Source organism: Oncorhynchus mykiss, chromosome 3 (genome assembly GCF_013265735.2).
Source record: "Oncorhynchus mykiss isolate Arlee chromosome 3, USDA_OmykA_1.1, whole genome shotgun sequence".
Lineage (NCBI taxonomy): Eukaryota > Metazoa > Chordata > Actinopteri > Salmoniformes > Salmonidae > Oncorhynchus > Oncorhynchus mykiss.
Genome location: NC_048567.1, coordinates 9,147,737 through 9,173,876, shown reverse-complemented (window position 1 = coordinate 9,173,876; position 26,140 = coordinate 9,147,737). Strand labels below are relative to the sequence as shown.

Here is a 26,140-nt window from a genome sequence, read left to right as displayed (position 1 = left end):
CCTCACTGCATTCCTGCTTCCCTCCCTCCCTCTCTCCCTCCCTACTTATCTCCCTTCCTCTCTCTCCCTCTCTCTCTCCCTCCCTCCCTCCCTGCATTCCTGCTTCCCTCCCTACTTATCTCCCTTCCTCTCTCTCTCCCTCTCTCTCTCCCTCCCTCCCTCCCTGCCTGCCTCCCTCCCTCCCTGCTTCCCTCACTCTCTCCCTGCAGCCCAGAGTCCAGCATTATCTCTAGATCCTCTCCAGCAGGCGTATGCAGGCATGCAGCACTACACAGGTGGGCCACAGTCACACACACTACCAGCTCCTATGACACTTATAGTGACTGGGTTCATTTTGCATTGTCAGAATGGAGTCCTCAATGCTCTCAGAGTAGGACAGTAATTAACTGGTACAGCAGAGTTCCCCAGCAAGTGATTTTAATTTTTGATATTTTTTCCAACATGATTTCCAATGCATAGTAGAGAGATATATGTGATGGTATACAAATGTAAGCATTATTATGTTTTAGTCAAACGTTATATTGGGATTCTTGTGGTCAATTTAGAGTATACAAATGACTTATTATGTTCCGGCCCCCTGACCATGAACTCAAGAAAAAAATCAGCCTGCGGCTGAATCTAGTTGATGATCCCTGTGGTACAGGGTCAGAGGTGAATCTAGTTGGTGATCCCTGTGGTACAAGGTCAGAGGTGAATCTAGTTGGTGATCCCTGTGGTACAGGGTAAGAGGTGAATCTAGTTGATGATCCCTGTGGTACAGGGTCAGAGGTGAATCTAGTTGATGATCCCTGTGGTACAGGGTCAGAGGTGAATCTAGTTGATGATCCCTGTGGTACAGGGTCAGAGGTGAATCTAGTTGATGATCCCTGTGGTACAGGGTCAGAGGTGAATCTAGTTGATGATCCATGTGGTACAGGGTCAGAGGTGAATCTAGTTGATGATCCCTGTGGTACAGGGTCAGAGGTGAATCTAGTTGAGGATCCCTGTGGTACAGGGTCAGAGGTGAATCTAGTTGATGATCCCTGTGGTACAGGGTCAGAGGTGAATCTAGTTGATGATCCCTGTGGTACAGGGTCAGAGGTGAATCTAGTTGATGATCTCTGTGGTACAGGGTCAGAGGTGAATCTAGTTGATGATCCCTGTGGTACAGGGTCAGAGGTGAATCTAGTTGATGATCCCTGTGGTACAGGGTCAGAGGTGAATCTAGTTGGTGATCCCTGTGGTACAGGGTCAGAGGTGAATCTAGTTGATGATCCCTGTGGTACAGGGTCAGAGGTGAATCTAGTTGATGATCCCTGTGGTACAGGGTCAGAGGTGAATCTAGTTGGTGATCCCTATGGTACAGGGTCAGAGGTGAATCTAGTTGATGATCCCTGTGGTACAGGGTCAGAGGTGAATCTAGTTGATGATCCCTGTGGTACAGGGTCAGAGGTGAATCTAGTTGATGATCCCTATGGTACAGGGTCAGAGGTGAATCTAGTTGATGATCCCTGTGGTACAGGGTCAGAGGTGAATCTAGTTGATGATCCCTGTGGTACAGGGTCAGAGGTGAATCTAGTTGGTGATCCCTGTGGTACAGGGTCAGAGGTGAATCTAGTTGATGATCCCTGTGGTACAGGGTCAGAGGTGAATCTAGTTGATGATCCCTGTGGTACAGGGTCAGAGGTGAATCTAGTTGGTGATCCCTATGGTACAGGGTCAGAGGTGAATCTAGTTGATGATCCCTGTGGTACAGGGTCAGAGGTGAATCTAGTTGATGATCCCTGTGGTACAGGGTCAGAGGTGAATCTAGTTGGTGATCCCTGTGGTACAAGGTCAGAGGTGAATCTAGTTGGTGATCCCTGTGGTACAGGGTAAGAGGTGAATCTAGTTGATGATCCCTGTGGTACAGGGTCAGAGGTGAATCTAGTTGATGATCCCTGTGGTACAGGGTCAGAGGTGAATCTAGTTGATGATCCCTGTGGTACAGGGTCAGAGGTGAATCTAGTTGATGATCCCTGTGGTACAGGGTCAGAGGTGAATCTAGTTGATGATCCCTGTGGTACAGGGTCAGAGGTGAATCTAGTTGGTGATCCCTGTGGTACAGGGTCAGAGGTGAATCTAGTTGATGATCCCTGTGGTACAGGGTCAGAGGTGAATCTAGTTGATGATCCCTGTGGTACAGGGTCAGAGGTGAATCTAGTTGGTGATCCCTGTGGTACAGGGTCAGAGGTGAATCTAGTTGATGATCCCTGTGGTACAGGGTCAGAGGTGAATCTAGTTGATGATCCATGTGGTACAGGGTCAGAGGTGAATCTAGTTGATGATCCCTGTGGTACAGGGTCAGAGGTGAATCTAGTTGATGATCCCTGTGGTACAGGGTCAGAGGTGAATCTAGTTGATATTCTCTGTGGTACAGGGTCAGAGGTGAATCTAGTTGATGATCCCTGTGGTACAGGGTCAGAGGTGAATCTAGTTGATGATCCCTGTGGTACAGGGTCAGAGGTGAATCTAGTTGGTGATCCCTGTGGTACAGGGTCAGAGGTGAATCTAGTTGATGATCCCTGTGGTACAGGGTCAGAGGTGAATCTAGTTGATGATCCCTGTGGTACAGGGTCAGAGGTGAATCTAGTTGGTGATCCCTATGGTACAGGGTCAGAGGTGAATCTAGTTGATGATCCCTGTGGTACAGGGTCAGAGGTGAATCTAGTTGATGATCCCTGTGGTACAGGGTCAGAGGTGAATCTAGTTGATGATCCCTGTGGTACAGGGTCAGAGGTGAATCTAGTTGATGATCCCTGTGGTACAGGTCAGAGGTGAATCTAGTTCATGATCCCTGGGGTACAGGGTCAGAGGTGAATCTAGTTGGTGATCCCTGTGGTACAGGGTCAGAGGTGAATCTAGTTGATGATCCCTGTGGTACAGGGTCAGAGGTGAATCTAGATGATGATCCCTGTGGTACAGGGTCAGATGTGAATCTAGTTGATGATCCCTGTGGTACAGGGTCAGAGGTGAATCTAGTTGATGATCCCTGGGGTACAGGGTCAGAGGTGAATCTAGTTGGTGATCCCTATGGTACAGGGTCAGAGGTGAATCTAGTTGATGATCCCTGTGGTACAGGGTCAGAGGTGAATCTAGTTGATGATCCCTGTGGTACAGGGTCAGAGGTGAATCTAGTTGATGATCCCTATGGTACAGGGTCAGAGGTGAATCTAGTTGATGATCCCTGTGGTACAGGGTCAGAGGTGAATCTATTTGATGATCCCTGTGGTACAGGGTCAGAGGTGAATCTAGTTGGTGATCCCTGTGGTACAGGGTCAGAGGTGAATCTAGTTGATGATCCCTGTGGTACAGGGTCAGAGGTGAATCTAGTTGATGATCCCTGTGGTACAGGGTCAGAGGTGAATCTAGTTGGTGATCCCTATGGTACAGGGTCAGAGGTGAATCTAGTTGATGATCCCTGTGGTACAGGGTCAGAGGTGAATCTAGTTGATGATCCCTGTGGTACAGGGTCAGAGGTGAATCTAGTTGATGATCCCTGTGGTACAGGGTCAGAGGTGAATCTATTTGATGATCCCTGTGGTACAGGGTCAGAGGTGAATCTAGTTGGTGATCCCTGTGGTACAGGGTCAGAGGTGAATCTAGTTGATGATCCCTGTGGTACAGGGTCAGAGGTGAATCTAGTTGATGATCCCTGTGGTACAGGGTCAGAGGTGAATCTAGTTGGTGATCCCTATGGTACAGGGTCAGAGGTGAATCTAGTTGATGATCCCTGTGGTACAGGGTCAGAGGTGAATCTAGTTGATGATCCCTGTGGTACAGGGTCAGAGGTGAATCTAGTTGATGATCCCTGTAGTACAGGGTCAGAGGTGAATCTAGATGATGATCCCTGTGGTACAGGGTCAGATGTGAATCTAGTTGATGATCCCTGTGGTACAGGGTCAGAGGTGAATCTAGTTCATGATCCCTGGGGTACAGGGTCAGAGGTGAATCTAGTTGGTGATCCCTGTGGTACAGGGTCAGAGGTGAATCTAGTTGATGATCCCTGTGGTACAGGGTCAGAGGTGAATCTAGTTGATGATCCCTGTGGTACAGGTCAGAGGTGAATCTAGTTGATGATCCCTGTGGTACAGGATCAGAGGTGAATCTAGTTGATGATCCCTATGGTACAGGGTCAGAGGTGAATCTAGTTGATGATCCCTGTGGTACAGGGTCAGAGGTGAATCTAGTTGATGATCCCTGTGGTACAGGGTCAGAGGTGAATCTAGTTGATGATCCCTGTGGTACAGGGTCAGAGGTGAATCTAGTTGATGATCCCTGTGGTACAGGGTCAGAGGTGAATCTAGTTGATGATCCCTGTGGTACAGGGTCAGAGGTGAATCTAGTTGATGATCCCTGTGGTACAGGGTCAGAGGTGAATCTAGATGATGATCCCTGTGGTACAGGGTCAGATGTGAATCTAGTTGATGATCCCTGTGGTACAGGGTCAGAGGTGAATCTAGTTGATGATCCCTGGGGTACAGGGTCAGAGGTGAATCTAGTTGGTGATCCCTGTGGTACAGGGTCAGAGGTGAATCTAGTTGATGATCCCTGTGGTACAGGGTCAGAGGTGAATCTAGTTGATGATCCCTGTGGTACAGGTCAGAGGTGAATCTAGTTGATGATCCCTGTGGTACAGGATCAGAGGTGAATCTAGTTGATGATCCCTATGGTACAGGGTCAGAGGTGAATCTAGTTGATGATCCCTGTGGTACAGGGTCAGAGGTGAATCTAGTTGATGATCCCTGTGGTACAGGGTCAGAGGTGAATCTAGTTGATGATCCCTGTGGTACAGGGTCAGAGGTGAATCTAGTTGATGATCCCTGTGGTATAGGGTCAGAGGTGAATCTAGTTGATGATCCCTGTGGTACAGGGTCAGAGGTGAATCTAGTTGATGATCCCTGTGGTACAGGGTCAGAGGTGAATCTAGATGATGATCCCTGTGGTACAGGGTCAGATGTGAATCTAGTTGATGATCCCTGTGGTACAGGGTCAGAGGTGAATCTAGTTGATGATCCCTGGGGTACAGGGTCAGAGGTGAATCTAGTTGATGATCCCTGTGGTACAGGGTCAGATGTGAATCTAGTTGGTGATCCCTATGGTACAGGGTCAGAGGTGAATATAGTTGATGATCCCTGTGGTACAGGGTCAGAGGTGAATCTAGTTGATGATCCCTGTGGTACAGGGTCAGAGGTGAATCTAGTTGATGATCCCTGTGGTACAGGGTCAGAGGTGAATCTAGTTGGTGATCCCTGTGGTACAGGGTCAGAGGTGAATCTAGTTGATGATCCCTGTGGTACAGGGTCAGAGGTGAATCTAGTTGATGATCCCTGTGGTACAGGGTCAGAGGTGAATCTAGTTGATGATCCCTGTGGTACAGGGTCAGAGGTGAATCTAGTTGATGATCCCTTTGGTACAGGGTCAGAGGTGAATCTAGTTGATGATCCCTGTGGTACAGGGTCAGAGGTGAATCTAGTTGGTGATCCCTATGGTACAGGGTCAGAGGTGAATCTAGTTGATGATCCCTGTGGTACAGGGTCAGAGGTGAATCTAGTTGATGATCCCTGTGGTACAGGGTCAGAGGTGAATCTAGTTGATGATCCCTGTGGTACAGGGTCAGAGGTGAATCTAGATGATGATCCCTGTGGTACAGGGTCAGAGGTGAATCTAGTTGATGATCCCTGTGGTACAGGGTCAGAGGTGAATCTAGTTGATGATCCCTGGGGTACAGGGTCAGAGGTGAATCTAGTTGGTGATCCCTGTGGTACAGGGTCAGAGGTGAATCTAGTTGATGATCCCTGTGGTACAAGGTCAGAGGTGAATCTAGTTGATGATCCCTGTGGTACAGGGTCAGAGGTGAATCTAGTTGATGATCCCTGTGGTACAGGGTCAGAGGTGAATCTAGTTGATGATCCCTATGGCACAAGGTCAGAGTTGAATCTAGTTGATGATCCCTGGGGTACAGGGTCAGAGGTGTGTTCCTCCCTACCATCTCTGCCATTGAGGATATGTAGGGTAATCTGATCCTAGATCTGTGGTTAGGGGTGTCTTGGACCTCCAACCAGTGTTTCATCATCTGATGTCACTCTCTCTCTCATCACAGCGGCGTACCCTGCTGCCTATGGATTGGTCGGCCAGCATTTTCCACAGCAACCTACCCTGGTTGCCCAGCAACACCAGCAGCCCCAGCAACAGCAGCAGCGAGAAGGTGATGTCACTTCCTGTCTCTCAGACAGCACCTGTTGTGTGTGTGCGTGTGTGTGTCTCAGATTAGTGTGCGTGTGAATCACAGATCCTCATGAATATTTGTGTGAGTGTGTCTCTCCGTCACAGACCCTAACGTGTGTGTGTTCCTCCCCTAGGGCCGGAGGGTTGTAATATCTTTATCTACCACCTGCCTCAGGAGTTCAGTGACAGTGAGATGCTCCAGATGTTTCTGCCCTTTGGAAACGTCATCTCAGCTAAAGTCTTTGTAGACCGCGCCACCAACCAGAGCAAGTGCTTCGGTAAGACAGAGAGAGAGGGATTGGAGGGGGAGACATAGGAGAGAGGCAGGGATGGGTGAATAGTGAGTATCCAGGAGAAAAGGAAAGAAAGGAGGAACGGAGGAGAAATGGAGGGAGATAAGAGAGAATTGCAATTCCACCTGTTGCTATGATACATGATGATCATAACTCACAGTTGCTGGTAGCATACTGTATGACTGTATCTCTGTCTGTCGCAACGAAGCAATGTGATTATACATGTTATATTACATTTCAGAATGTTTCTCTCTCTGTTTCCTCTTCCTCTCTCGTTCCTCCCTCCGTTCCCTCTTCCTCTCTCGTTCCTCCCTCCCTCCCCAGGTTTTGTGAGTTTTGACAACCCATCCAGTGCCCAGACTGCCATCCAGGCTATGAATGGGTTCCAGATCGGCATGAAGAGACTCAAGGTGCAGCTGAAACGACCTAAAGACGCCAACCGCCCCTACTGAAGGAGAGAGGTGAGAAGGGATAGGGGCTGGGAAAGAGAGAGGGAGGAGAAAGAATGTGTGGATAGAGGGATGGAGGAATGGGAGGCAATAAAAGAGGAGACTGGCGGGTAGAAGAGAGGAGGGGAGGAGGCAAGAGAGAGGTGGGGTGGAGGGGAGGAGGGTAGGAGGGAGGAGAAAGGAGGGACGAGAGGGGAGGGTAGGAGAGAGGAGGGTAGGAGGCAGGAAAGAGGAGGGTAGGAGGAAGGAGAGAGGAGGGTAGAAGAGAGGAGAGAGGAGGGTAGGAGGCAGGAGAGAGGCGGAGAGGAGAGAGGAGGGTAGGAGTGAGGTCGGGGAGGCATGTAAGAGAGAAGTGATGGGAAGGAGGAGGGATATTTGGGTTTGGGGAGGAAACAGGAAAGAATGACAATGGAGTTTATGCAAGCTGCTGTCAGTCACATCTTTCTAAAATGCTGATTGGTGAAAGGGCTATATGACTAGAGTGGGCGGGATCTTAAATAAGCAGTGCATATGTGGTAAAGAATATTAAACACATGAAATAACAAAAAATGCTTTGTAGGTAGTTTAATCATTTAGAGATTTTGTAGCCAAATTAAAACTAAATTATTGAAATATTGTTATCCAACTTTATATTTTTTATTTATTTTTATTTTCTGATGTTTTTGAATCTTTTCCTGAAACAACAACATACCTCACCTGAGATCCTCCCGTCCAATCATAATTCGCGGGATCCCATCACTATGGTTACCTAGCGACCGATAAAGCCCCGACCCCCCTTCCTCTCACGTGTTGTAAGTTGATTGGTTGGCCTGTGTCTGGGTTGCTGTGGAGGTGGATTGCCTGTGCTGGTTGCCCTTGGCGATTTGTTTGTTTGTTCCGTCGCCCCGAGCAACCGGCCATGCACTGACCTGCATGCCCTGTTGCTGTGGTGACCACAGACTGTGTTTGGTGCATTGTGACTTTCTTTTGTATTGACCTGTGCACATACTGATCAATAACTGTCAATAACTGGGATCTGATAAATTAAGTATCAATTGATTCGATTGAATATCCGCATTGACTGATGGATAATTGTATTGGATATTTGGATAAAAACTGTATTAATGGTCGTTGTTTTTCTGCAGTTTAGTTTTTGATCAGTTTCTGTAGTGTTCTGTTTGGTGTCATTATCATTATAGTGCTACTGTATATTTGGGCTAGACTGAGGTGGGCAAGGGGGCTGTGTGTGTGTGTGTGTGTGTGTGTGTGTGTGTGTGTGTGTGTGTGTGTGTGTGTGTGTCTAAAGTTAACTGTGTGGTTACAGTAGGTTTCTGAATGTTTTCCTACAGTCTCTAACCAGGCCATTCAGTGTGTAATGGGGTAACAGGTAATGGGGCCCCTTCATCTGTTGTTGGGTTTAAAGTACAGATTTACGCCGTAAACTATCCCAGTCTAGTCCAGCCCAGTCCAGCCCAGCCCAGCCCAGCCTAGTCCAGCCCAGCCATCTGCATTTGGTGCTGATCATAGCCTACAGTGCCTTGCGAAAGTATTCGGCCCCCTTGAACTTTGCGACCTTTTGCCACATTTCAGGCTTCAAACATAAAGATATAAAACTGTATTTTTTTGTGAAGAATCAACAAGAAGTGGGACACAATCATGAAGTGGAACGACATTTATTGGATATTTCAAACTTTTTTAACAAATCAAAAACTGAAAAATTGGGCGTGCAAAATTATTCAGCCCCTTTACTTTCAGTGCAGCAAACTCTCTCCAGAAGTTCAGTGAGGATCTCTGAATGATCCAATGTTGACCTAAATGACTAATGATGATAAATACAATCCACCTGTGTGTTATCAAGTCTCCGTATAAATGCACCTGCACTGTGATAGTCTCAGAGGTCCGTTAAAAGCGCAGAGCGCATCATGAAGAACAAGGAACACACCAGGCAGGTCCGAGATACTGTTGTGAAGAAGTTTAAAGACGGATTTGGATACAAAAAGATTTCCCAAGCTTTAAACATCCCAAGGAGCACTGTGCAAGCGATAATATTGAAATGGAAGGAGTATCAGACCACTGCAAATCTACCAAGACCTGGCCGTCCCTCTAAACTTTCATCTTATACAAGGAGAAGACTGATCAGAGATGCAGCCAAGAGGCCCATGATCACTCTGGATGAACTGCAGAGATCTACAGCTGAGGTGGGAGACTCTGTCCATAGGACAACAATCAGTCGTATATTGCACAAATCTGGCCTTTATGGAACTTCTTGAGTGGCAAGAAGAAAGCCATTTCTTAAAGATATCCATAAAAAGTGTTGTTTAAAGTTTGCCACAAGCCACCTGGGAGACACACCAAACATGTGGAAGAAGGTGCTCTGGTCAGATGAAACCAAAATTGAACTTTTTGGCAACAATGCAAAACGTTATGTTTGGTGTAAAAGCAACACAGCTCATCACCCTGAACACACCATACCCACTGTCAAACATGGTGGTGGCAGCATCATGGTTTGGGCCTGCTTTTCTTCAGCAGGGACAGGGAAGATGGTTAAAATTGATGGGAAGATGGATGGAGCCAAATACAGGACCATTCTGGAAGAAAACCTGATGGAGTCTGCAAAAGACCTGAGACTGGGACGGAGATTTGTCTTCCAACAAGACAATGATCCAAAACATGAAGCAAAATCTACAATGGAATGGTTCAAAAATAAACATATCCAGGTGTTAGAATGGCCAAGGTAAAGTCCAGACCTGAATCCAATCGAGAATCTGTGGAAAGAACTGAAAACTGCTGTTCACAAATGCTCTCCATCCAACCTCACTGAGCTCGAGTTGTTTTGCAAGGAGGAATGGGAAAAAATGTCAGTCTCTCGATGTGCAAAACTGATAGAGACATACCCCAAGCGACTTACAGCTGTAATCGCAGCAAAAGGTGGCGCTACAAAATATTAACTTAAGGGGGCTGAATAATTTTGCACGCCCAATTTTTCAGTTTTTGATTTGTTAAAAAAGTTTGAAATATCCAATAAATGTCATTCCACTTCATGATTGTGTCCCACTTATTGTTGATTCTTCACAAAAAAAATACAGTTTTATATCTTTATGTTTGAAGCCTGAAATGTGGCAAAAGGTCGCAAAGTTCAAGGGGGCCGAATATTTTCGCAAGGCACTGTATGTGGATATAGAGGTGGGTAACCCCTTTGTAAGGAAAATGTGTGAAATTATTTCGCATGTGTAAGCTAAGCAAGGAATTGTAAATAACTCCCGATAAACAGCACACATTCCTAGGATAAGTCCAAGTCCATCTCATAGTTTAAAGAGCCTTCATCACCCGGTCGCATTTCCTTCATCTGCACTGAAACCAAGTAATAGGTGAAAACAATACGGTGGAAGATGAGCAGATGAGCGTAGAGAGGAAAGAGACAGGGAGGGAGAGGAAGTTACTTCAGACTATTCAGATGCAGCACTGGACTGTGGACCTCTGATGACACTAAACTCTGCTGATCTGGATTCTGATTGGTAGGCTGTGTGTCCTTGGCTTCTGATTGGTAAGATTGTGGACTGGCCTGACTTTCTGATTGGTGTCTATTTCCCCTTCTTTTCTACCAGTCTATTTCCCTCTCCTGTTTTATATCTCTCTATCACTCCTCTCCTTTTCTCCCCTCCCATCTTTCTTTCTCCTTCTTTCTCTCTCTTGCTTCCTTTCTCTCTCCCCTTCTCTCACCCCCCTGGCCGGTGTCTTGAGGTAATGGTTTGTGGTTGTTATGGTGTTAAACATTGCCTCTTGTCGATTGGAGAACAGACTTAAACTATAGGAATTCTGGGAGAATTAATAACATGGGGGAAAAATTGTGTCTTGGTATGGGTAGAGGTTACCCATAGAGCCAGATCTAGGATCAGCTAACCTGCCCCAAATCAAAACGTTAACCATATGGGAGAAAACACAAAACTGACCTTAGATCAGTTTATCTGAATAATCTAATAATAAATAACATTAAAAGACAACAAATGAGAAAAATGTATTGTAATTGCTTTAATTTACAAATTTACCAGAGAAGCTACCACACAGAATTCTAAGCTACTTGTGGACTAAGGGAGACTGTTACCCAGAATTTCTATACTGCAACTGCCAGAGAGTGATGCATGTTGGGAACCTTTGCTTGCCGTGATCTAAGACACAAGTACAACGTGTGCGTGCACGGACACACACACACACAAACACACAGACATACATACAATTACAGAAAAGGCAAAAGGCCTCCCAAATGACGACAACAACATTCATGGATATTTCACTGTGTTGAGTTGCATGCCCTGGACGCTCTGTATGTCTATGTGTAAAAGCACCATGACGTTATCCCTGTTGAAAAACACAGAGGTTTACTATAGTAACCAATGATGCAGACTTAGTAGAGGTAAACTGTTTTGTGCAAATGGTTTCTGGTAATATATTTTTTTGTTGGAAATGTCATCCACATGAGGGATGAATTGTTTCTATACTGTTATTCCTTTGTTCTCTGATATATAGAGGATTATAGTAGAGGTTAACCACAATACTATATCCATGTCCTAACAAGCTCTCTCTCTCTCTCTCTCTCTCTCTCTCTCTCTCTCTCTCTCTCTCTCTGTTCTCTCTCTCTCTCTCTCTGCTCTCTCTCTCTCTCTCTCTCTGTTCTCTCTCTCTCTCTCTGCTCTCTCTCTCTCTCTCTCTCTCTCTCTCTCTCTCTCTCTCTCTGTTCTCTCTCTCTCTCTCTCTGCTCTCTCTCTCTCTCAACTCTCTGCTCTCTCTCTCTCTCTCTGCTCTCTCTCTCTCTCTGCTCTCTCTCTCTCTCTCTCTCTCTCTCTCTCTCTCTGCTCTCTCTCTCTCTCTCTCTCTCTCTCTCTCTCGCTCTCTCTCTCAGACTCTGGCCATGGTGGAATCCCAGCGTGCATTGCGCCCTCTGACCTACTACCTTTCTTTTGAGCGACGGGGAACAGCACACACACAAATACCACACACACACACACACATTGCACTCTAAAAGGACCAAGGCACAGATATTGACCAATGTACATATTATAGTCCTCACACACACAAACACTGACATACTTTCAAATACATATATGTCAGTAATCGTACCCTTTGAACTTGACTCAGTTTGAAAATGGTTTGAGAGGAGTTTGTCTGGAGTGTGTAGGGCAGTGAAGATCACACACATACACGACCCAGGAAGTACTTACTAAAGTCATTGATGAGATGATGAATAATGGTGATATATCACTTCTTTGGACCATAACATGTCATATTACATGGCTATTACATGTGTATAACATGATACAAATAGGAAGGCCTCCATTTCGTAATAAAAAAAGGAAAACAGGAAAAAATATTGAGACAAAAATGAGTAATTTAGAGAAACTTTGGAGAGAGATCCTTATGGCCTGTAAATAATTTAGTTTAAGAAGAGTAACATTTAGAAAATTACAAAAAAACGCAAAAAGAAGAGTACTTTAGATAAATCACTGAAGAATGACACAATATTATTATTATTATTGTTATTATTATTATTATCTTCGTTAGGGGATATTGTATTAGAAATAAAGAAAAGGGAGAATCACAAACATATTTTCAATTTCTACTTAGATTTTAGGATAAATGTGGGTGGGAGGGACTGCACCTTTTCTGAGAGGTTTTAATATTTGAACAAGTTTTTATTTATTGACTAATTTATCAATTATTTTTGTTAATAGGGAGAAATGATGAAGGGTTTAAAGGGGTTACTGATTTTAGAATTTTTTTAGAGCAAAAAAGGGTCTGTTTCTGTCAGACTCTGTCAGAGTAATTATAATTATGAATGAATTATTACAACAATGATATTTATTTCTTATTTATTGAGTCTGTTTTTGATCCAATCTCTTTTTAAGTTAAAATAAAAAGTATTATACATCAAATATGTGTTATTTATTGTGTTTTGTGTGTGTGTGTGTGTGTGTGTGTGTGTGTGTGTGTGTGTGTGTGTGTGTGTGTGTGTGTGTGTGTGTGTGTGTGTGTGTGTGTGTGTGTGTGTGTGTGTGTGTGTGTGTGTGTGTGTGTGTGTGTGTGTGTGTGTGTGTGTGTGTGAGAGAGAGAGAGGGAGGGATAGAGGGGGAGAGAGAGAGAAGCATGTGAGAGAGAGGTGGAGGGGAGAAGGAACAGTTAAAATATGTAAAAGAGAGAGAGAAGGAACAGTATAGATTGTAATTGACCAGTAGAGGGCGAGACAGGCACAGATTCCAGTCTCCACCTCGGTAGGTAGTTATCTCTCGAGAGGTTCTGGTAGATATGGTAGGTAGGGTATAGTCCTGCCCCAAACCACCAGGAGTTATCTAGGTTGATGTGTTCAAGGGTGAGAGAGTTTATCAGTCATTCTTTATGAGAGCCTGAGTGTGCATGGTGTTTATAAATAGTTGGGAAAGCTACTGCATGATGGCTATGTGATTGTAATCAGATCACAGTCAAAGGTTGGCTCTGCACTGAAGTCTGAGGCTGGCCACTGTCTATACGGGTCCACACTTTTGAGTGTTAAATTATTACCGTGCTAGTGTGGACGCTGTTACACTTCCTGGTCCATTCTATTATGCAAATTATTTCACAGCTATTCTTTCAAAATAATATTTATGTATTTATTGTAAGACACATATTGATGTAATCAGTTAATGGTGCCACCTGTCAATGCTTTTATAGGGCAGGATAATGACGATTGAAATGGTTTCTCTGTCCAGATCTGTCTACACTTGTACAATATTCAGACAGAATATGTGTCCGACTACCTCTGGAGGTGTATGGGGTCGTTTGATTGTCTACACCTGTCTACAAATGTGGGCACAATGAGCATGTGGACAAGATCAGGACAAAGGACACAAGTTAGAACCATGTATTAACGGAGCTAGAGTCTGTGTTTGGGACTGAACACTTTCAGTGTTATGCACATACATATAAGTTAATGTTTTTAAATGTATGTAAATTGTGAAGTATTTTGTCTGTAATGTCTTTCTCGTTATATGTCGGGCCCCAGTAAGACGAGCTGTCACCATTGGCATCGGATCCTAATAAGTCAAATGCAATAACAACTCATATAGTATTTTGATCAGTATGAAGTGTATATAGTTTACAAAAATGGTGTTATGCAATAACACTTTATATAGTCTTTAAAGTATTTTTTTCCACATGCTCTTATGTATGTGTTAATAAAAACTTCAGAAATGGTAGCAGAGATGCTCAAATGTTAATTAACATAACCATAGACTCATAAAACTGGTACATCACTTCCACTTACGGGGGGCCAAAAATAATTATTTGAAAGCCACGCCCTCACGAATCCAATATAATTATCCAGTGTGCCTTGCCTTTTATTGTGAATTGTAGTGTTACCGCCCATTACTGTATTTGTTAGTGAGAGAGACATGGTTGTTGAATTCGTTCATTTTCAGTTCCATGGACTTGACAAAGTGAGTTTCTACTGTATGTGAATGTTATCATTAATACTAAACTGTTTCTAATAATATATCACCATTTTTCTGGCTTGCAAAGTGACATGTAACTCCCATTGGAATCCAGCTAGAGTTAGGACATCCAACAGTTTACATTAATATTCACATGCAACCTGTCATGATCGTCGTAGTGAGGAGACCAAAGCACAGCGTGATGTGAATACATCCTTTTAATGATAGACGAAAAAACACAAAGTACACTAAACAAACAAACGTGACCGCTATCAATACTGAGTGCAAACATGCAACATCACATAGACAATAACCCACGAAATACCCAAAGAAGATGGCTGCCTAAATATGGTTCCCAATCAGAGACAACGATAAACAGCTGCCTCTGATTGAGAACCAATCTAGGCAACCATAGACATACATAAACACCTAGATGGTAAACAACCCCATAAACCTACAAAAAAAACCTAGACAGTCCAAAAACACATACATCACCCATGTCACACCCTGACCTAACCAAAATATATAAAGAAAACAAAGAATACTCAGGTCAGGGCGTGACACAACCTGCATTCAGAACAACTTTCAGGGTTAGGAACATTGATAAAGGAGACTACCTAAACCATTTAAACTGAAACAACCATATCAGTAACTCTGAAAAAAAACTATTGAATACATTTTTGAATAAGGCTGGAATGTAACAAAATGTGGACAAAGTCAAAGTGTCTGAATACTTTCCGAATGCACCGTATATATAAAGTGGGTAAAACAGTATGTAAACATTATTATTAAAGTGACCAATGTAACTAGCTGGCTACCGGATGGTAGCCAGCTAGTTAGAAGCACGGTGGCTAGGAAAAACTCCCTAGAAAGGCCAAAACTCAGGAAGAAACCTAGAGAGGAACCAGGCTGCACCTTAGAGACTGATGCACATAGAGTCATTGATAATACATCTAATTAACTGATTGGATTAGTTAAAAAATATATATGTTGTTTATCTTTGTGTTGCATAAGATTAATCAATCAATTAGTGTAATGCAAAAACACAGTTATTAAAAACAATCCTAAAAAAAATCTAGTTGCAGTAGGCATGCTGGGAAATATGATAATGATGGACGTGGTTTTGATGGGAATGTTTTATTCTCCACTGAGTAAAAATGACACAAACTGTCACACTCAACACTAGTAATTAACACCAACACTGGGGTTATTTTACACCAATGAGTGTTAACTGCACTCTTAGAGAGTTAACACCTGAATCAACATTCTAAATGTTATACTGAAAAATGAGCAGTGCCCTGCCCTGAAACTTAGACAATATCATTAGCCAGCTACCATCGGTACTCTACCCTGCACCTTAGAGACTGATGCACCATCTACAGTACATAATCATTGAACACTGGTCACTTTAATAATGTTTACATACTGTTTTACCCACTTTACATGTACAGTGCATTCGGAAAGTATTCAGACCCCTTGACTTTTTCCACATTTTGTTACATTCCAGCCTTATTCAAACATGTATTAAATTGTTTTTTTCTCTCATCAATCTACACACAATACCCTATAATGACAACGCAAAAACAGGTTTTTAGACATTTTTGCAAATGTATTAAAAATAAAAAACGGAAATATTACATTTACATAAGTATTCAGACCCTTTATTCAGTACTTAGTTGAACCACCTTTTGCAGTATGACGCTATAAGCTTGGCAAACCTGTATTTGGGGAGTTTCTCCCATTCTTCTCTACAGATCCTCTCAAGCTCTGTCAGGGTGGATGGGGAGCATCGATGCACAGTTATTTTCAGGTCTCTCCAGAGATGTTCGATCGAGTTCAAGTCCAGGCTTTGGCTGGGTCACTCAAGGACATTCAGAAACTTCTCCCGAAGCCACTCCTGCATTGTCTTGGCTGTGTGCTTATGGTTGTTGTACTGTTGGAAGGTGAACCTTCGCCCCAGTCTGAGGTCCTGAGCTCTCTGGAACAGGTTTTTATCAAGGATCTCTCTGTACTTTGCTCCGTTCATCTTTCTCTCGATCCTGACTGGTCTCCCAGTCCCTGCCACTGAAAAACATCCCTGCAGCCTGATGCTGCCACCACCATGCTTCACCGTAGGGATGGTGCCAGATTTCCTCCAGACGTGATGCTTGGCATTCAGGCTAAAGAGTTCAATCTTGGTTTCATCAGACCCGAGAATCTTGTTTCTCATGGTCTGAGAATCTTTAGGTGCCTTTTGGCAAACTCCAAGTGGGCTGTCATGTGCCTTTTACTGAGGAGTGGCTTCCGTCTGTTACTATAAAAGCCTGATTGTTGGAGTGCTGCAGAGATGGTTGTCCTTCTGGAAGGTTTTCCCATCTCCACAGAGGAAATCTGGAGCTCTATCAGAGTGATCACCGGGTTCTTGGTCAACTCCCTGACCAAGGCCCTTCTGCCCCGATTGCTCAGTTTGGCCGGGTGGCCAGCTCATGGTAGTTCCAAACTTCTTCCATTTAAGAATGATGGAGGCCACTGTGTTCTTGGGGACCTTCAAAGCTGCATACATTTTTTGCTACCCTTCCCCAGATCTGTGCTTCGACATAATCCTGTCTCGGAGCTCTACGGACAATTCCTTCAATCTCATGGATTGTTTTTTGCTCTGACATGCATTGTCATCTGTGACAGGTGTGTGCCTTTTCAAATCATGTCCAATACATTGAATTTACTACCCGTGGACTCCAATCAAGTTGTAGAAACATCTCAAGGATGATCAATGGAAACAGGATGCACCTGAGCTCAATTTAGAGACTCATAGCAAAGGGTCTGAATGCTTATGTAAATAAGATATTTACATAAGTCATTTCTAAAAACCTGTTTTCGCTTTGTCATTATGGGGTATTGTGTGTTGATAGATGAGAATTTAAAAATATATATATTTTAGAATAAGACTAATGTAACAAAATGTGGAAAAATTCAAGGGGTCTGAATACTTTCCTAATGCATTGTTTATACTGTATTCTAGTGATGGCTTATCTTATATAACTACTGCTGTACACACCTTTTCTATTCACTTACTGTCCATACTGTCTTTACACACACCATTCACTTAGGGTGAGTTCAGAAAGAGTGGGACATCATATCAACTGGCACAGCTTAATCCTAAGGGTTTATTTATTGGTCTTGGTTACTAAATCCTTGCTGAGAAACCACATGATCCAAATCACATCAATTCATTGGTGTCACCTCATCAAGGGGGTCAGAGCAAACTTCAAACGTTTTTTTCTGTTTTGATGTTAAGGTATAAAACTGTCATAAATAATGCACTGTGCCAAATGGTGATGTAAATGTGCATACTATGTACTGGTGCTTCAAAATACATTCAAAAGTTGCTAATATTATGTTTCCATTTTGTAATTCAGTCATTGTTTTTCAACCATAGCTAGCTAAAGTAGGACTGCATGGAGTAGCTGAAGTAGGACGGCATGGAGTAGCTAAGTTGAGACAGCATAGAGTAGCTAAAGTAGGACGGCATGGAGTAGCTGAAGTGGGACAGCATGGAGTAGATCAAGTGGGACAGCATAGAGTAGCTAAAGTAGCACGGCATGGAGTAGCTGAAGTGGGACAGCATGGAGTAGCTAAGTTGAGACAGCATAGAGTAGCTAAAGTAGGACGGCATGGAGTAGCTGAAGTGGGACAGCATGGAGTAGATAAAGTGGGACAGCATAGAGTAGCTAAAGTAGGACGGCATGGAGTAGCTGAAGTGGGACAGCATGGAGTAGCTAAGTTGAGACAGCATAGAGTAGGTAAAGTAGGACGGCATGGAGTAGCTGAAGTAGGACAGCATGGAGTAGCTAAGTTGAGACAGCATAGAGTCGCTGAAGTAGAACGGCATGGAGTAGCTGAAGTGGGACAGCATGGAGTAGATAAAGTGGGACAGCGTGGAGTAGCTAAAGTAGGACGGCATGGAGTAGCTGAAGTGGGACAGCATGGAGTAGCTAAGTTGAGACAGCATAGAGTAGCTAAAGTAGGACAGCATGGAGTAGCTGAAGTAGGACAGCATGGAGTAGCTAAAGTAGGACGGCATGGAGTAGCTGAAGTGGGACAGCATGGAGTATCTGAAGTAGGACAGCATGGAGTAGCTGAAGTGGGACAGCATGGAGTAGCTGAAGTGGGACCGCATGGAGTAGCTGAAGTGGGACGGCATGGAGTAGATAAAGTGGGACAGCATAGAGTAGCTAAAGTAGGACGGCATGGAGTAGCTGAAGTGGGACCGCATGGAGTAGCTGAAGTGGGACCGCATGGAGTAGCTGAAGTGGGACCGCATGGAGAAGCTGAAGTGGGACAGTCTTATAGGCTTTTCCAATGGAGTAAAGAGTTCCAGTTTACATTAGGGACCTCCTGTACTTAGGCTAGACAGGGCTCTGGTGTTGTATAACTATATCCTGTTCTCTTGTAGTACTGTTATTAGTACTGCTATTTGAGTCAATTCAGAAAAAGTGAGACCCTTTTTGCATTTCCCTCTTCTGTAACCTCTTCAGACCTCTAGCCAACAAATTAGCCTTACACATGATACATTCTGAAATCCTCAGATGTCTCCTAATCACACAAAATCTAATTGTCATTGGGTTACAATTAACACTATAACAATGTGTTCTAGTTCACCTGACCTGCTGTCCCAGTCTACCAAAACAAACTGAAAATATGGTTTTGACTCAGCGTACACAAATGTGTGTCTTATGTCTCCAGTGAATATGATATTTTGTGTGTGAGTGTGATAAGGAAACATCTTGAGGATTTCAGAAATGTATTATGTGGCTTTGGGATAATATGTTGGATAGATGTCGAAAAAGGTTACAGGAGACAAATGCAAAACGTGTCTGTAACGGCTTTCTTCCTGGGAAGGAGAGGCGGACCAAAACGCAGCATGTTCATTTAATAAGGTAACTCAAACATGAACAGGATACAAAACAATAAACGTGAAAAACCGAAACAGTCCTAACTGGTGCATAAAACACAAAGACAGGAAACAACCACCCACAAATCCCAACACAAAACAGGCTACCTAAATATGGTTCCCAATCAGAGACAATGACTAACACCTGCCTCTGATTGAGAACCAGATCAGGCCAAACATAGAAATAGACAAACTAGACACACAACATAGAATGCCCACCCAGCTCACGTCCTGACCAACACTAAAACAAGGAAAACACAAAAGAACTATGGTCAGAACGTGACAGTGTCCCACCTATTCCAAAATCCCCCTGCATATAGGCCTACTGTATTTTTATATTTCAGACTCTGGTCCGGAAGCTAAATTCCTGCAATTCTATCCATTTTGCCATGGGATTATGTACTGTGTATTTAAATACTGTATTCTCCACATAGCTCCTTCTATTATTTCTACTACTGTAGCATTTTGGTTACACCGTTTATACACACCACATATTTACTTATATACTAGATTTTTGACATAGAGTAGCTCACTGTAATATATCTACTGGTGTACAGTGTTGTGTTGGCTGTACATGTCATTCTTAGTATATCTTGTGTAAATTCATCCGGTGTATATCCTTATAGATTGCATTTGGATAACTGTTACAGAGCCATTTGGGTTAACTGGATTCATTCCAACATTTCAAGATTTATTTATAATGTTTTATTATTTGTGGAGCCTACTTGTTTGACATTTTACTGCATTGTTAGGAGCTAGTAACATAAGCATTTCACTGCACCCACTATAACATCTGCTAAACTGTGTATGCGACCAATAAACAGTGATTTGAGCATATAGAGGACTTTACATTAATTACTGCGATGTTCAGCACTGTGCTTGTCTGGTCTCATCTCATCCTCCCTTTGAACTCGATGTTCAGCTTCACGTGCAAATTGCCCGATCAGCCACTTACTATCCGGTTGCATAGAAGTCAGTGATGTTTTAACTCTTGTCCCCATCTGTCCCGCCCACTCAGCTATAGGGGACCAGTGGTGACATAATTCAAAATGCTATTCCAATTACGCGCAACTTTTGGTATAGCCTACATGTGCGCCACATTGGCCTATATGTCTCAGTGGCAGTGGTGTAAAAAGACTTTAAAGTACTACTTAAGTTGTTTTTTGGGGTATCTGTACTTTACTTTTTATATTTTTGAGTACTTTTATTTGATGACTCCTTGCTGTCCCCAGTCCACCTGGTCGTGCTGCTGCTCCAGTTTCAACTGTTCTGCCTGCTGCTATGGAACCCTGACCTGTTCACCGGACATGCTACCTTGTCCCAGACCTGCTGTTTTCAACTCTCTAGAGACAGCAGGTGTGGTAGAGATACTCTGAATGATCGGCTATGAAAAGCCAACTGACATTTACTCCTGAGGTGCTGACCTGTTGCACCCTCTACAACCACTGTGATTATTATTATTTTGACCCTGCTGGTCATCTATGAACATTTTAACATTTTGACCATGTTCTGTTATAATCTCCACTCGGCACACCCAGAAGAGGACTGGCCACCCCTCATAGCCTGGTTCCTCTTTAGGTTTCTTACTAAATTCCAGCCTTTCTAGGGAGTTTTTCCTAGCCACCGTGCTTCTACACCTGCATTGCTTGCTGTTTGGGGTTTTAGGCTGGGTTTCTGTACAGCACTTTGAGATATCAGCTGATGTACGAAGGGCTATATAAATACATTTGATTGATTGATTGAACTTAGCTGGTTCATTGTCCATGCAAGGAAGTCAGGCTAGCAAGCATTTTAGCAATGTAGCCTATGACAACAAAAACAAAAACTGTACTGTGTGACAGAGCCATAGAATACCTATAAAAAAAATAAAAAAAAAACTTCCTCTCTGGGCAGCTATAAAAATACAGTAAAAATATGTTTGATGTCTTCTGTGCCCATATGAATAACCCCAGTAACTGGAATGACGAGATAGATGTTCTTCTCCTCTGTTATTGTTTTACTATTTCACTGCCATACTGTGTTTAACTGTGTTCGATCTTGTCTAGCCATCTTGTCTCAAGAGGACCACAATGGAAATAAGTCCCAGACTTTGTTGTGTGTTATCCTCAATGATTTTATTTATGTGCATGTATGTCTTTTTCAAGTTTTATGTGTGCTTGTTTTTTTAAATGTTCGAATGAATAAACTAAGCTAAACTAAATAGACCGGTTTGCCAACATGAAAGAGAGGAGGATGGCATTGGCGTTCAACTAGTCTTCAAGTAGGGTAAGGCAACATTTATTGTTTTACATGCACACATGCACACAGAAATCAGTGCCATGGACAGCCACAGGATATTTAGCATTACTGATTGGACTAAATGTATTTTGGTATCTTTAGGTTTGTTGTTAAACATCAAATCAACAAGGCTATTAGTTTAAACTAAGCATATATAGCCTTGTTGATTTGATGTTTAAATGTTAAAGTTTAAATGGTGCTGGAATAGTGAAGGCAGTATTCCTGTTGTCTTTGTGCTGACTTGCAGTAACTCAATGGTTATAAATCAGTAGTTACTTAGTAAACTGTCGAAAGCACGAACTTGCTTGACCCTGCTGCAGGTGATAAAACTGAATGTATGCAATATTTGCTTTGTGCACTTCACTAGACAGATGTTGCGATCCTATTTTATGATGAAACAAACGTATGTGTAGTTGAATTTATTCCGCCAATGTGTGACGTATTTGTGCTGTCACAGCCTTACTGAATATCACGGTGGGGTATGAACGAATGGGTTATAGAGCAAACAATGCAATTATCACAACATAGGTTGTAATATGGCTTTTTACTGGCTTGGCTGCCTCACTGATTTTATACACACACAGCTACTGATAGGCCTACATTCAAGTCATCAAATAATGTCTAAAGTCCAAACCCATAAAACAAGTCACTTTTAGACTACTTTTTGTTCATAATTGCATGTATTTAGATGGCCTCTTGCAGGGGTCCCAAACTACACTCAGCTGCCGGACAATTTTTTCTTGAGCAGATGGTTGGGGGGCCGGAACATAATTACAAATAACATTGTACACTGTAATTGACCACAAGAAGTCCAAACATATATAATATTTGACCAAAACAAACCTTCATTACATTGGAATACGATCTAATGTGTCTCTCTATTACACTTGGAAATACTTGAAAATCACTTGGAGCTAATTTCCTGGTGTTCTTACAGTCTTTAATGTCCAACAATGAAAACTCAGCAAAATAAAATCATCCTGTGTGCTGCCAGTTGGGGAACCCTGGGCCCTATTGTTTTTTTTAGGTTAGCCTATATTGTATTTTTTAGGTTAGCCTATATTGTTTTTTTTTTTAGGTTAGCCTATATTGTATTTTTTGGTCGTTTACGCACTAATAGTTGGTAATGTAAATAGCCTTAATCGCACCATTATTATGGAGAGAAGGGTAAAAGTGTTTATTGGGGCCGGAAACAAAATGCGGATGTGTGTGTGTCAGCCAAGTGTTCTCGCGTGCCTAAACGTCATCTGTGACTCTTCCTCACAGTTATTTTCTATTTCACTCCTAGTCTCACCCCTCTCGCGGTCCGTTCTCCAGACGCAGCAGCTCGGCTGGTCTACGCCTATTACCGGTCAACCACCCTATCCCCCAGAGAGAAGAGAAAGAATACATGGGACACAACGAAAGATAAATTATCCTAGCTTGTAGTTTAGATTTATCCAGGACAATCAGAGCGGATATCCATCGACACAGAAAGAAACCCCGCCTTTACTCGTCTCGCGGTCTCTCAACTTCTCCCACCTACTCTTTCTTTTTATCTCAATCCTTCTTTCTATTAAAATCGTTTTTGACTGGATGGAAAGATGTGGATAAACGGCGGAAGTGGTCAGGTCGAACCCTAATCTAAAACAACGAGACACCCGGGCCGTCACGAACGCAGCAGGTAGAATATATTCAACAGGACGGAGCTATACTTTCTCTGGTTGGACTGATTTTCTGCTCAGCGGTCGAACTTTCTGAAAATTGCATATAGGCTACCGCTATCTGTTCCGTGTGCTCTAACCCAAAGTCTCATACATCGCCTTGGACCTCAGTGAGAGGGGATTGGGACCAAAGTAAGTACCGTTATCTCAATCACATCAATAAGACTGTTATTGTGGTATAAACTGAATAACGGTTTCGTCTGAATATGCAGTGTTTCTACAATAGCCAGTACTCTGTTGTCTGTTCAAGTGTTGAAGGTTTTCAACCTAATCCTACCCGTAACCCTAACTTTAACCACACTGCTAACCTTATGCCTAACCCTAACATTAAATTACTAACAAAAGGCTTCTTTTTTTCCATGATTTTCTACAATAGCCAATTTTGACTTTGTGGCTGCGCTAACCTTTCGGTTATCTAGGCATGCAGCCCACAATGAAGCGCGATCACTTGGACACGCGTCATTACGCAAGACACGTACGTTTATCCTATGATTAAAGGAACGCCGTTTGGGTCTTTTCGTGTCAAAAAATATACACTTCAAATAACACTATTTGATGTGTCAAATAAGCTTGTTGGACCTGAATATGACTGCACGTCACATAATCATTTAACGCGTTCATAAAGCTTTTACGTAGCTATTACACATTGATTACACTATCACTCGTATGTCATATGTCACAACGATTCATGCTATGATGCTAGCTAGCTGATGGATGCAAACAATATTCTTCCCCAAAAACATAGCAAAACGACATCATCTGTTTCAGTAGCTATAGTTAGACAATTAACTATATAACTAGGTGTCATAATTTAAAAGGACCCTAATTTATAACAGCTTTTATTTGATTAATGGTGGACGGACCCATCTATGTGAAACAAGCCACAATAAGGATTAGCCACAATACTGGACTTTGAGGTTAGCCTTCAAAATAAAAGAATGTCACTGACAGTGACGCAAATCGCTGTCAATTATGCCATAGTTAAATAGATCATGCTAAACGACTTTGGAATGTTGTTATATAAAATTTTAAAAATGATTATAATTTGTACATAAAAAAAACGTTTAAATTACACTGTATATATTAGACTTTAGCATTGCATTGGGGGCATACTTATTTCACTGTGTTCTCTGGGTGTCACCGAGTAGACTGATACCCCATTTCATTGCTTCACATTCTAACTTTGTTTAACATGATCTAGTCTAAATATGGCATGATTCCACCAGTAACCTTCTGCATCACTTTCAAAGAGGTACTTTTATTTAGAAGGCAACCCGTAAATTCCACTATTGTGCCTAATCCTTATTGTGGCTAGCTTCACAACACATAATCGTTCCAGTCAAGCATCACGCCTCTGTCAGCAAATCAAATCAAATGTTATTTGTCACATGCGCCGAATACAACAGGTGTAGTAGACCTTACAGTGAAATGCTTACTTTCAAGCCCTTAACCAACAATGCAGCTTTAAGAAAATCCCCCAAAAGGTAAGAGATAAGAATAACAACAAAGAGCAGCAGTAAATAGCCGGGCTATATACAGGGGTTACCGGTACAGGGTTAATGTGTCAATGTGCGGGGGGCACCGGTGTCGAAGTAATTGATGTTTATAGCTATTTATTAGCTATTTATTTCCATGAACTGAAGTTCAATTTCAATAGGCGAACAACAAGTGACTACCTAGCTAATACTTACTCGCAAGGATTCCTAAATCATTGCTAAGAATAATGAAAATGACTGCAGTTTCGACTGATCATTGTTTTCAGGCTGGTTGTATTGGTGCTAGCTAGGTACCAAGTTAAAGCTAGCTAGCTACCCTAGAAGTTGCTGTCGAACAAATAATGCCTTATAATTAAAGCAGGATTGTAAACATATCGTTCGTGGCCGGTGTGTGCTTGTTTGCAGACTTTTTATGTACAGCTTTGACAGTGCTACTGACAGTAGTGGTGGCGCTTGGCTTACACGTGCAAATTCAGCACACAAAACATTCTATAATAGAATTGTGTTATTTGACGTGTCAAATTAAAAGCTTATTTAATGTGTCAAATAGTGTTATTTGATGCGTCAAATAGTGTTATTTCATGCGTCAAATAGTGTTATTTGACATGTATCTTTTTTGACACGCAAAGACCCAAACACTGTTCCATATATGATGAGATAATTGTGAACTCTGAAAAATATGAAGTCAAATCATGACGTCGGTGATCTTCAGGTCAAAAAGTTGGAGTTTTAGAAAGTGGTTGGAATTCCGAGTTGGGTTATTTTTCAGAGTGGGAGCTTGTTTTTTTTTCGAGTTATCAGTTGTTTTGAACGCTCGGAAGTCTGAGATTTCCGAGTTCATAGATGTTTTGAACAAGGTATATTGTGTTTGGATCCTTCTGACAAATTGTAAAATAAAAACATCTTAAACGTACTATATGTAGAAATCGCTCAGCCATTTCCTGGTTACTAAAATTCTAATACTTTGCGGTATTAGTGGTAAAAATTAGTGGTAAAAACAGGAATGGGAAGCATATGGAGTGGCATGTAGCAATGAATAAGATCACATTTACTCTTCATAACTTATATTTTAAAATATAACTTAAACTTTTGACTGTCAAATGCATCCTTATTAAAAAGAACAGGTAAAAAGTAAGGTGCTCACGCAGACAGCATGATGTCACGCAGACAGCATGATGTCACGCAGACAGCATGATGTCACGCAGACAGCATGATGTCACGCAGACAGCATGATGTCACGCAGACAGCATGATGTCACGCAGACAGCATGATGTCACGCAGACAGCATGATGTCACTGATCGTTATCACA

General features: G+C 42.6%; 2 protein-coding genes across 6 annotated transcripts in view; both read left to right on the top strand.

The window, feature by feature from the left end:
* LOC110508553 (CUGBP Elav-like family member 3) overlaps positions 1–12,894 on the top strand; it is a 70,976-nt gene extending 58,082 nt beyond the window's left edge. For 3 of the 4 annotated variants that reach the window (XM_036968106.1, XM_036968098.1, XM_036968109.1), the window contains 5 exons: positions 210–275; positions 6,122–6,226; positions 6,381–6,524; positions 6,864–7,000; positions 11,865–12,894. In XM_036968106.1, coding sequence (XP_036824001.1) covers positions 210–275; positions 6,122–6,226; positions 6,381–6,524; positions 6,864–6,991 — 443 coding nt within the window. In that variant the 3' untranslated portion in view covers positions 6,992–7,000; positions 11,865–12,894. Of the gene's footprint in view, positions 1–209; positions 276–6,121; positions 6,227–6,380; positions 6,525–6,863; positions 7,001–7,689; positions 7,780–11,864 lie in introns of all 4 variants that reach the window. The other variant, XR_005040485.1, reaches the window with a different exon arrangement.
* A 9,991-nt stretch (positions 12,895–22,885) lies between these two features.
* Positions 22,886–26,140, top strand: part of LOC110500119 (ceramide synthase 2) — a 28,770-nt gene continuing 25,515 nt past the window's right edge. Inside the window, exon 1 of one of the 2 annotated variants that reach the window (XM_036968081.1) lies at positions 22,886–23,466. Coding sequence is in view for 1 of the 2 variants with exons in the window: in XM_036968074.1 (XP_036823969.1) it covers positions 24,709–24,818 (110 nt within the window). In the remaining variant the exon portion in view is untranslated. Of the gene's footprint in view, positions 23,467–24,679; positions 24,819–26,140 lie in introns of those variants that run through there. The other variant, XM_036968074.1, reaches the window with a different exon arrangement.